This window comes from Mangifera indica, chromosome 13 (assembly GCF_011075055.1).
Source record: "Mangifera indica cultivar Alphonso chromosome 13, CATAS_Mindica_2.1, whole genome shotgun sequence".
In the NCBI taxonomy this organism is placed as follows: domain Eukaryota; kingdom Viridiplantae; phylum Streptophyta; class Magnoliopsida; order Sapindales; family Anacardiaceae; genus Mangifera; species Mangifera indica.
The window spans coordinates 14,101,316-14,113,291 of record NC_058149.1 but is presented as its reverse complement, the minus strand read 5'-3'; the positions used below and the strand labels follow the sequence as shown (position 1 = coordinate 14,113,291).

Here is an 11,976-nt window from a genome sequence, read left to right as displayed (position 1 = left end):
TAAAACTTAAAAGAGAAAAATATAATAAATTTTATATTTGTTTAATATTATTAATAAAATAATAATTTTATCTTTATATTTAACTGAAAATTTTAACTCTATTTGATCAATAGGTGAGATTTTAGGGTTTTCAAACCTCATAGTATGACTTAAAATAGCACATAAACTTAGGTGGGACATAGTCCTTTGGCCTCAAAAATATTAGTAATAAGGCAAAACACCATATTCCACCCAAGGTTTGGCAATATCAATTCCCGCCTTTAAGTTTTAAAAAATCAAATTCTCAACTATTACTCACTTGTGTTAATAAATTGGGAAATTAAATTAAATAACCATTTTACCCCTTTATTAAGCAAAAATATCCTAATTTTTTTAAAATACCAAAATTACTCTTCACCACATCTATATAAACTCTCTCACTCTCATTATATACACTTCTCATGTCACTTAAACATTCACTCTCATTTTTATTTAATATTAATTACTACGGGTTTGTTCAGAGAGAAGAAGTTCGTATTTTTGAATTCGAATCGAAAAAAATCAGTTCGTGAAAAAAAATATCTATATGAATCTTAACTCAAAACTTAATTTTATTTGTTAAATTTAGTTTGTATGTCATGTAAATGGGGCACTTTGATATTTGATAATAATTTAAGGATTAAAAAAATATGAAAAAATATAAGTGTATTTTGATATTATACAATATATAAAGGATTTAAATAACATATTGAGAATAAATAGATATATTAAAATATCCAAGAATGTCAACAATAAAAAAATCACTCAAAAATCTAAAAAAACATATCTAAATTTTGAAAACTATATGTTCTTAAGAACAAGAAAACTGAACAATCGATCTAAAATTTCATAATTATATCATAAAACATATATAGAAAAACATAAAACTAAAGAGATAGATATCAAATTTGAAAACCACATATAAAAAAAGTATAGCTCGGTCACAAACAAGTTCAAAATCATAAAAAACCAAAAATCTTAAACTTGGTAAAACAAAAAAACTGCATAACTCTAAATTGGGTACAACCAACAAAGCTGGTTGTCGTTATAGAGCTCGAAACGAGCTTCGCGTTGATATATTACAGGCCTGTAACTCCTCCCGAATCAAAAGTTATGGTCATTTAAAGTCTCTCTCCTACAAGCCGTATAGTTTAGAAAAAGTCAATTTCCACCCAACCCACAGTTTTCACAAATTGTCTCACGGTTTAGTGTAAAATTTCCCACTGACCCCTCTGGATCTCCCCTCGTTTCCCCTCCTCCTAAAATTTTGAAAACGCTAAATTCCCCCTCCCCCCTCCCCCCCGCCCCACGGGCACTTATGAGCAGATTACCATAACGCCGAGAGATCTAACCAATTTTTCGGCCAAAATTGTCATTTCAGCTTTAATTTCAACACAAATCAAATCTACACATCTAATAACATAAAACCCCTCAAGAAATTCAAATAAAACAATAAAAAATTAAACATTTTATGTATTATTCCAAATTGAAACCCTAAATATTTAAACCTCAAAATCTCTCTCAAAAATCTTAATACTCTTAACAATAAATTGATTCAAACAAAAGTAAGATGATGTACTATCCTTATTTGTCATTTTCAGGTATTAGAAAACACTAAAAATCGATAGAAAAAACAAAAATTTGTTGTGTTCGTGGGAGATCCGAATTTTTCTTTGGATTTGAACAATAAATCCGTAGGAAATGTGAAGTTTATATATAAAATCAGTTTAATTATTTCCTAAATTAAGGGCATTTTTACTTAATCCTTAAAGTTTTGAGCAATTTCGCTTAACACCCTTTCGTTTAAGTATTTATTATAATTTCCCTAATAAATTTCATGTAGAAGAGTATGGAGATCATCGTGTGCATATTTTTCTAATTTATCTTTTTTTTAATTCTTTTTATTATCTCTTTTTTTCCTTTAATTTTTTATATTTTCTTTTTTTAAAAATTGTGAGATATATTATAATTTCTGGAAATATTAAGAATATTAAAAAATTTTAGAGGGTTTTTTTGAATTTCATAAGTTTGGGGTAATTTTTAAAACTTTAAAATTTTAATGTATCTCTCCTTGATTTCAAAAATGATAAATTACATTTTAAAAAACTAGTCAACACATAACACTTTAAAATTGATTGGTGTTTGATACTTATAAAAAAAAAATCTAAGTGATAAATTTTTAAGTTAATAAAAATATATTAGTAATTTAATATTTACCCTATTCATGGAAAAAAAAATTCTATTTTTTATCTTTATACCTGTGAAAAAATATTTTCTATATATAAATACAATATAAATATATTAAATAATAAAATTAAAATCAAATTATTTTAAATATCATAAATAATAATTGTTAATCACTTTAATATACATAACAAAAATATAAATAAATTTGAAAAATATAAATAATTTAAATCTATAAAGATATGTTGGTATATTAAATAAAAATATTAATGTAAATAGGTAAAAACGAGGATACGAACAGGGACTGAGGTTGGGTGGAGCGGGGCTAGGTCGATAGAGAATACATATATTTCTATTATTGACCTATCCCAATTACAAAGATGTTTTTCGTTATCATCTTTATTTCTATTGGAGAAATTTTTTTCTCATTAGAGTCGATGACCCTAAATTTGAGTTAAAATTGTATCTAACTATGAACTTAGTTTGGTCAATATTATTTGACTATATATATATATGTATATGTATGTATAGTATAAGTTTATTTTTACAATTTAATATGATGATTTTAAATGTATAATTTATTTATACAAATAATTTTATTTATTATATTTTATTTATGTATGTAATCTCACTAGAGATTACAAGAAATTACAATATTTCATTTTTTACTGTAAATTTTTTAAATAAAACAGTATAGAATTTTGTAAATGATACATTCTCAATTATGTTGTATGCTTTTAGTGATTTTCGTGGATAGAAACATAAGAAGAATTACATAAACATTAAAATTTTATTAAACGGGTGGTATTATGTATATTTATAATAAATATCAATTTAATTATTAATGATAATATGTAATAATGCAGTTGAGTATTTATTTTGTCACAATTAGCTGTTCATATAAGGCCAAAGGACTATTTTCCACCCAAAGTATTATCTAATTCCAAGTTCTCACCCCTTAACTTTAAAAATCTCATTTACCTACCTATGAACAATTAAAATTAACGGAACCCTAATCTCTTATAATTTTATCTCTTTCTCTCCCCTCTCTGAACCTTAAAAACTAACGATTTCCCTCTTAGGTTAAGTTTTAAAAAAATGATATTTTCCTCCATAAGGTGTAGTTTTCAAACTCCAGTGCTATTGTCAGTAGTCTCTCTCTTTTGAAGCTTCTTTTCCCTCTGAAAATCTCTCTCCACTCAACTAGACATCCAATTGGCGTCGAATGAAGCTTGGAAGACAAAAAACTTCTTCGAAGCTTTGTCTTAACGCCTATCGGGCATCCAACTGAGTGGAGAGAGATTCATTGGAGGGAGAGGCCTCGGACAATGGTGCCAAAATTTGAAAACTAAACTTTATGAAGGGAAATGTCATTTTTTAAAATTTGACTTAAAAGACAAACTTTTAGTTTTTAAGGTTTTAGTGGAGAAAAAAGATTTAATTTTAATTTATTTTTAATATTACAGATGAAATAATGAGTTTACCTTTAAAATTAATAGATTTAATCTCGAATAGATGTTTGAGATTTTTATAATTAAGAGATGAAAACTTGAGATTAGAAGATATTTTAGGTGAGAATAAGTCCTTTGGCCTTCATATAAATACTAAAATTAATATTCGTTATATATGTACATAATTTTATTGTAAATAAAATCAATGACTTAATTCAGCTTTGTCCAAATTTTTAGAATCATTAAAAAATGTTTAAAATTATTTATTCTTATTTTTACAATGAAATTTGAACCCAAATAATCACAGCCCAGCCCAAATCATCCAATGAAAGAAGATAATAATCATAGCCCAGCCCAAAGCACAGGCGGGAAATGTAAAGCCAATTGGCGGGAAAAACCCTGAAACTACCAAATCTACTGGTAAAATTTCGCGACGAAAACTTAAAGCTAAAATTTTAATTCTCAAGCTCTACCAATTTCGCTCTCTGATTTTCAGAAATGTTTTCAAGTAGCCAATTTGACGCGAACTCTGCCTTCTCCGGCGGCGGATTCATGCCTCATCAGTCTCAGCCCGCCGATTCCAATCCTTCTCCGGCTAGAGTAAGTTTTTATTCTTCAGTCACGTGTTTGTGTTTATTATTTCTTATACTTGTTGTTTGGTCTATGAAATCTGTGAATTTGAATTGATAGTCGTTAGTTGACTATAGTCAACAGAGAGATTTTGTTGAGGCTCTCTTTAAATGTTCTAGGTTTTGTTTTACTATGTGATTGCTAATAAACTGTAACGAAATAGACAGAATATAGAGCTTTTACTTTTTGTAATTTTGCAGAGTCGTGATTCCCTAGGGTTGGTTCCATTGACAGTGAAGCTGATAAGCGAAGCTTCGCAGTCGGGTGATGAGAAATCAAATTTTGTGGTCAACGGCTCAGAGGTCACCAATGTATTAATCCTCTAACTCTCTCATGACTCTACATCTTCTGATTATATGTAACTTTTGAGAATTTAGTTTTAATATTGGAGATAAATAGTGGGACTTGTCATTATTATTTTTATATAATCATATTTATCTAGGTTACGTTGGTGGGAATGGTGTTCGGCAAAGAAGAAAGGGCTTCTGATGTTACTTTCACTCTAGATGATGGAACCGGGCGAGTTCTATGCAAAAGATGGTAATATAAGTTTTGCAGTATGAATGGAGTTGATTAATGCATATGTTATATGGTTAGATTTTCTGAAATGCAGTTTTTCTTCTTGGAATACGACTTAATGTAATTGCTGCTTATACAAAGTGAATTATTCCAGAAACTTTTAATTCCAATTCAAATCATGCGAATATTTAATTTTGATCTATGCTCCATTATTTTGATAGGGCAAGTGAGGTTTTTGACACCAAGGAAATGGAGGCTGTGCAGTAAGACTTTTTCTGGATTTTTTGTTCAATTTCTCTTATTATGTTTTGCAATTTTTTTAGTGATTTATGCTATGATTTATGTGCTAACATAGATTGCTATTCTGATTTTCTTCAACGTCAAAATAGAGATGGAATGTATGTTCGTCTCAATGGGCACTTGAAAAGCTTTCAGGGCAAGAAGCAGTTAGTTGCCTTCTCTGTGAGGTATAGACATAAAATGGTTTGATTCTCTATGTATTGTGATTGAACTGTTTTCTTGACCAAATATTAATATGGTTATAATTATTTTCTAATAAATATGCTCTTTATTACATTACATGCCTCATTAACTATTTTGACTAGCTTTGTCACTTTAATTAACATTTTGTATGTTTCAAGTGAAGGAAATCTGATGATGGCTTTGACCGATTACTAACCAGTTTAAAAATTGTCTTTATACTGTGTGATTAACAGTTTGGTCCTTTTAATTTGTCTGGACTTTAGGTTTGGTTCTTATAGTAACAAAAGCTAGCATGATAGGTCAATTTTATATGGGTTATAGGGTGTTGGTTAATTGGATATTTGATTTGGCTAATGCTTATAACTATTATAATAATGTTAATTAAATAATTGAACAAATATTTTATTAGAATAAAAATATTTGATAAGATATATGAGCTTTGGATAAAATTTTGATTTTAGTATAATATCTTTGACAGGAGAGGGAAAAAAAGAAAAATATTGTTTTGAGTTTAGGGCATACTTTGGATGATTGGGAGGCTACAACCTTTAGGAGGAGCTAGCACTTATTGTTGCTAGCTTTAGCATTGTTCATATTGGAATAATTGTTCTTCTGTTTGGAGGTTTCTAACATAAAGCAATGACCTCTCTTGTTTAATTAATTGATGCAGATGAGATTGGGTGGTACAACTTAAGAGGGCTGGTTTTTGTTGCAACTTGAATTTAGGACCACATGGGTGCTGATTTTTTTTCCTTTGCTAACCTTGTATCTTTACTTGTTCATATGAAATGGCATTCATGCTCTGAAATCTGGAATCACTTGAATTTCTGATAATGCTCTGCTGTTTTTTTGTTGCAAGAAGAGTAGTGATTTTTTTTTATAAAATTTTGTCAACTAACACTCCAACAAATTTATTAAATGTGTCAAAACTGAAAGATACATAATGATTGGAGGCATCTTCTCTTGGGGTTGTTGAATTAAAATTATGATTTGCAGATAGATTGTAGACAACAATTCTACCATTAAAAATGAATTTGCTTTATTCTAGAATAGAAAAATCTAAACTTCTTTAATTTCTGGTGAAGCTATATCTGGAATTGGAGCTGCTATTCTGATTTTCTTTTACCTGCTCAAATACTTTTCTCATATGCCCCAAATCTTAGTCTCTGTAATTTATGGACCAATATGGAAAGACAAACTGACATGGTGGTTCTGCAAGTGCAAGGTTTCTGAGAAATGTTTGACTTCTTATGCTACACTTGCTGGACGTCAGTGTGAAAGTTTTGGTTATCAAAAGCAGTTGGTGGTCTTCACACTGTAGCTTTCCCCCCTTTTTTGTTTTTTTCAATTTTCAGGCCTGTTACAAGCTTTGATGAAGTTACTTTTCACTTTATTGATTGCATATATTTCCAATCACAGAAGTCCAAACTGCAGGTATTCATAAGTAGACTTAATAAACTTTTTGCTCAAATTGATATTTGCATTTATCAGTTTGGATGAACATGTGTTATACATATTTATCATATTTTTCTTAATGGATTGATTGTGTATTTATGTTGATAGAAGGTGCAAGGTTCTTCCATTCATCAGCCTCAGTTGGTGGATTCATCACTGCACACTCCTGTCCAAACTGGGTCAAATAACTATCAGACAGCACCCTCAAATCATGTATGCAATTCAACCGCAGAAAGGTTGCTTTTCATTGTCCTTGACACTATGTTTTCTGTAATATTCCAATTTCTTTTACCCAGCTCTCTTCGCAATTTGGCATTGATGGACTCAAGGACTGTGATCAATTGATCTTGGACTATCTGCAGCAACCTTCAAGCAGGTTTGTCATGCACCAAAATTTTGTCTTACTGTGAGCTTATTTCCCTTTTTCCCTTCCTTTCCTTGCTTTCGCAAATTGCGGAGTTTTTTCCCCTTTTCTTTCTTTAAATTCCATTTAGAACTTTTTTTCACTTTGTACAGAATAATTTCTTCAAGTTGATTACCATCACCTATCCAGTTTTAGTTGTGCAATACACTTGTGAACCTTCTCTATATTTCATTTTACTGGGCTTTTGTTGTTGCGCATAAAGCTATGGGGATTTGAAATAGTTGATGTTTGTAGAAGTTCATCTGATTTTTTTAATTAATACCCTTGGTGTGTATTTCTCTTGACTTCACTTCGCTAAAGCTTTGGGGATGGGTTCTTGTTTGCAGCGAACGGGAAAGGGGAGTGCATATTGATGAACTTTCCCAGCAGTTGAAAATACCTAAGAAGAAGATCATGTAATCTTTTTCACTCATTCCATCTCTCTCTCCCATCTTTTGTGAGTCATTTATTTATTTTATTCTATTGTGCACCAGGGATTCAATTGCATCTCTTGAAAATGAAGGTTTGATCTATTCCACCATCGATGAATTTCACTACAAGTTTGCACGTGGTTAACAGTTTTATAGTGCAACTTGGTTGTAATAAGTTTGCCTTTTATTTTCTCTATTTTAATTTCTTTTGAAGTCTGTTCATGTAGTTTTTTGTTTTGATGGTTAAACTTTTCTAGTCTTTAATGGTTTCTGAGCATTTCATTAAATTTGGATGGATTGGAAATACAGTTGTACTCCTGCTCAGTAATGTAGGTGAAAATTTAGGTGAAATGGTGGAACAATCCTGCAAAATTTAATTTTGATGGTGTAAGAGGACAAAAAATCTCTGGTCGGCGAATGAGAATACAATTCAGCATTAGTACTCATATGATGTTTTATATACGGTTTTATGGCGCCATTGGTTGGAAGACCTCTGATTGGTAGGTTGTTAGGAATTGACCCTTTTTCTTCCATTACTACTGCTGATTATTCTCCAGCACTACACCATTGTAATTGATCAGGAGCTCATCATATGCGGTAGAATCATTGATTTGGAAGGCAGTTAGGTTGGGAAGCAGCCAATTGGAAAGTCTCTAGGAAGGGAATTTTTTAGGAACAATTAGTTAAACAATTGGTAGCATTAGAAGCCGAAGTGGGCTGTGCTGGCATGTGAATGCAGCGGGTCGTGTCGAGACTTTATGCCAAGGCTTGAGTAACACAAGCGCCATAGTGGTTGAAGGCGCAGTGTACTGGCAATTAACTTAAAAAAATAAAATTATTAAGATTGATGAGACAAATTTGTGACTACTAAATCAGATGGCAAGTGTCACATCATTGTCGCATCATTAGGTGCAATCTATGGGTATAACTTTATAAGAAAATTCGGGATCTTTTCTCCGAGGTTGATGACGGCGACTAGGCTCTGCTGCTTTTTCCAGCCCATTCTCTTTCCAGTCAGGTGTTTGGGACCATGAGTTTGAATTATTGCCTGAAATCTCAGTGCCCGTCAAATCAAATTATAATGACATGGGCAGTTCCTAAATTGAATCTGGATCGTCAATTTGCCAGAGCGTAACTATAAGTCAAGTGCATGTACTGCATAAAATTAATAACATCAGCCCTTAAGCCATCCCGTGATGTAAACTCATGCTGTCAATGAAATTAAAAAGGCCAAACGACTATTTCCCACCCAAGGTTTAGCGTTTTCTCAAAAGTTCCCCCTTTAACTATGGAAACACCAAACACCCACCCATGGCCAGTTAGATTTAACCAAACCCTAACGGTGGTAGGGGTAAAATCGTCATTTTAGCTATAATATTAAAAATAAACTAAAATAGAATCTAATTTTGCCCCCTTAAACTTTAAAAACTGAAATTTTCCCCTGCCTAAGTTTTAAAAAATGGCAGTTTCACTCTAGGGTTTGGTTTTGAAATCTCCGGCGACCTCTCCGGCTCCGTTGCCGACGGCCGCTCCCTCCGGAAGCAACCTCTCCTTCCGGCGATCTCTTTCCTCCCATTTGGAGGTCCGATCGGCGCCCGAAGACGCCGTGGGAGACGAAGACTTCGTCGGGAAGACGAAGTTCTTCGTCTTCCCAGACGAAGCCGACGCCGTCGTCTTCGTCTGGGAAGACGATCGTCTTCCCAGAAGAAGACCTCTGGGAAGACGACCGTCTTCCCAGACGAGGACGATGGCGTCGGCTTCGTCTGGGAAGACGAAGAACTTCGTCTTCCCGACGAAGTCTTCGTCTCCCACGGCGTCTTCGGGCGCCGATCGGACCTCCAAATGGGAGGAAAGAGATCGCCGGAAGGAGAGGTTGCTTCCGGAGGGAGCGGCCGTCGGCAACGGAGCCGGAGAGGTCGCCGGAGATTTCAAAACCAAACCCTAGGGTGAAACTGTCATTTTTTAAAACTTAGACGGGGGGAAATTTCAGTTTTTAAAGTTTAGGGGGGCAAAAGGAGATAAAATTTTCAGCCGTTAGGGTTTGGTTAAATCTAACCGGTCATGGGTGGGTGTTTGGTGTTTCCATAGTTAAAGGGGGGACTTTTGAGAAAACGCTAAACCTTGGGTGGGAAATAGTCGTTTGGCCAATTAAAAATATAAGACTTGTTTCATTCAATACAATGGATTTGGGATATCCAGGGAGACTTGCAATTTCCCTAACCTTACCCCAAAATCCACGGCAAGGGGAGGAAATGAATATATCACAAACATAGATATAAGAACTATGTCAAAACTGGGTGGAGTTTGAACAATTCTCCAATCACCATTGGTTTAAATCTATAATGGTTAATTTAAAATTGAGAAATTGAATAAGTTGATTCTCACTTGATTAAAGAATAATTTAATTTTAATTTGATTTGTTCAAATTGGTTTAAATTTAATTCATTCAATTTTAGTCTGAGCTATTTGGGTCCAATCCAAGCCACTGGGTTTCATGGTTGCTAACTAACTTTCTTCAAGTTTCAGTCTTTGCAATACGACAAAGTTAGTTAGCGATTGCTTATAGCTAGTTTTTTATTGTGTCTTCATGCATCCTCTCTCATGAATATTTTACTGGTAGGTAACAGACTTTCAAATTTCCGAAGCTTCTTCGCTGCCAAAACCAAAAGTTAAATTAGATTCTAAACAAGAAACAAGAAGGTTAGGTAGCCAAATTGATTCACCACTGAACGGTTTCGTCTTAATTCCAATTCCAAAGCCAAACCCCCAGAAAGAACAAAGATTGCATCAAGAAATTTAGAAGAACGTCAAATTAAGTATTAATTATTATGGGAGGAAATATGCCAGGGTGTCCATGTCCTTCAGCTACAGTTTCTGCTAAAAAGCATGCAATCAATTAACTGAAGAGGAAATATGGTAAAGGATGAAACACGTTTTGATTTTAAGTCAAATTAGGTCGTCGATTTCTTTGTTATTATAAGAGTCAAGATGTGGTCCTTCCTTATGCAGGTGGGTGTCAACGAATTCTTTAATTCATTCATATAAAATCATATATTTCATTTCTCTGTGAGAATCACTGGTAGTAATCAAGAAGCTGTTACAATGGTTAGAAGTCCTCGATCTTCCATAGATGGGTTGAATAAAGGAGCTTGGACTGCTGCAGAAGACAAGATTTTAACAGATTATATCAAGATCCATGGAGAAGGCAAATGGAGCAATGTTGCTAAAGAAACAGGTACTTCATCAATGAACCATCATCATTTCTCTATATGCAGTTTTTATTGATGATGATGATGATGATGATGATCTAGGGCTGAAGAGATGTGGAAAGAGTTGCAGGCTTCGATGGTTGAACTACCTGAGACCAGATATAAAGCGAGGGAACATTTCACACGATGAAGAAGAGCTCATCATTCGCCTGCATAAACTCTTAGGCAATAGGTCTGTGTGTGCAGACTTTTTTTTTTTTTTTTGAGGAATACTGCCGGCTTGCCTGGACAAGTAAATCCTTGGGTCTGGACCGACAATTACAGCATCACATTATTCAGAGTTTCACTAATCATGGGGTCAATGCAGTTCGAATCCAGACCTCCGGGGAATCTTTCAGTTCCATTTGATATTATTCTGGTTTTGACCGGTTCTTTGATTCTGGACATCATTGTATTTTTCTACTTCTATTTTTGTTTTCTAGGTGGTCTCTGATCGCAGGCAGACTTCCTGGAAGAACAGACAATGAAATAAAGAATTACTGGAACACCAACCTAGCTAAGAGAGTTAGATTTGAGCTCCCATCTTCATCAACAGCGCCAGCTGCTGCAGGACGCCCTGCGTTTGTTGCAGCAGGAGATGTTAATGATGAAGAAGATAACAAAGAACCCATTAATGAAGTTGAGCTACCAGTTTCACATTGCATGGAAGGCAACTGGGCTAGGATTGATGAAAATGAAACCGATCCTTATAACTGCTCAAGTGACTTGTCTCCGCCATCATCAATGTCTAGAGAAGAAGACAACAATAATAATTCTGGAGATTTTATGATGTGGGATTTTAACGTGGAGGACTTTTGTAAGATTCTTGACTCAGAGGAAGCTTCAAAATTTCCCGAGAAAATATCGGAGGAAAATTGGAGAGGAGATCAAAGTGATACAACTACAACCACAACTGTAGATCAAGATCAATTCTTATTGTTAGCTTCTTCTTTTCTTGAATCAGCTGAAGAATGGCCAGGAGATGATCCTAGCAATAATATTATTAATTTTCATAATTAATCCTGAGGAATATGAAATTCAAAAACGCGTGTATTAGTTATATTATCTTCCTCTTTTTCATATTCTTTATCTTTTGTTTCCAGTCATATACTCTTTGTCCTCTCTATCTCCAATGTTGCTTTCTCTCACATTCT

At 33.4% G+C, this 11,976-nt stretch overlaps 2 protein-coding genes across 5 annotated transcripts; both read left to right on the top strand.

Moving 5' to 3' along the window:
- Positions 1–4,051: 4,051 nt before the first annotated feature.
- LOC123194129 (replication protein A 32 kDa subunit A) lies at positions 4,052–8,020 on the top strand. 4 transcript variants are annotated; one of them, XM_044607290.1, is made up of 10 exons: positions 4,052–4,253; positions 4,484–4,594; positions 4,726–4,823; positions 5,024–5,065; positions 5,192–5,269; positions 6,641–6,719; positions 6,852–6,953; positions 7,037–7,146; positions 7,491–7,559; positions 7,638–8,020. In XM_044607290.1, exons 1-10 carry the CDS (start codon positions 4,152–4,154, stop codon positions 7,717–7,719), a joined length of 873 nt encoding a protein of 290 aa, XP_044463225.1. In that variant the 5' UTR covers positions 4,052–4,151; the 3' UTR covers positions 7,720–8,020. The 4 variants fall into 4 exon arrangements, with proteins under 4 accessions (XP_044463225.1, XP_044463227.1, XP_044463224.1 ...); XM_044607292.1 differs by having other exon boundaries at positions 4,054–4,253; positions 7,037–7,116; XM_044607289.1 differs by having other exon boundaries at positions 4,054–4,253; positions 6,849–6,953.
- Positions 8,021–10,294: 2,274 nt separating this feature from the next.
- Positions 10,295–11,928, top strand: LOC123194307 (transcription factor MYB1-like). The gene is made up of 4 exons (XM_044607480.1): positions 10,295–10,490; positions 10,584–10,809; positions 10,886–11,015; positions 11,266–11,928. The coding sequence occupies exons 2-4, from the start codon at positions 10,677–10,679 to the stop codon at positions 11,840–11,842; spliced, it is 840 nt and encodes a 279-aa protein (XP_044463415.1). The 5' UTR covers positions 10,295–10,490; positions 10,584–10,676; the 3' UTR covers positions 11,843–11,928.
- Positions 11,929–11,976: the final 48 nt, after the last annotated feature.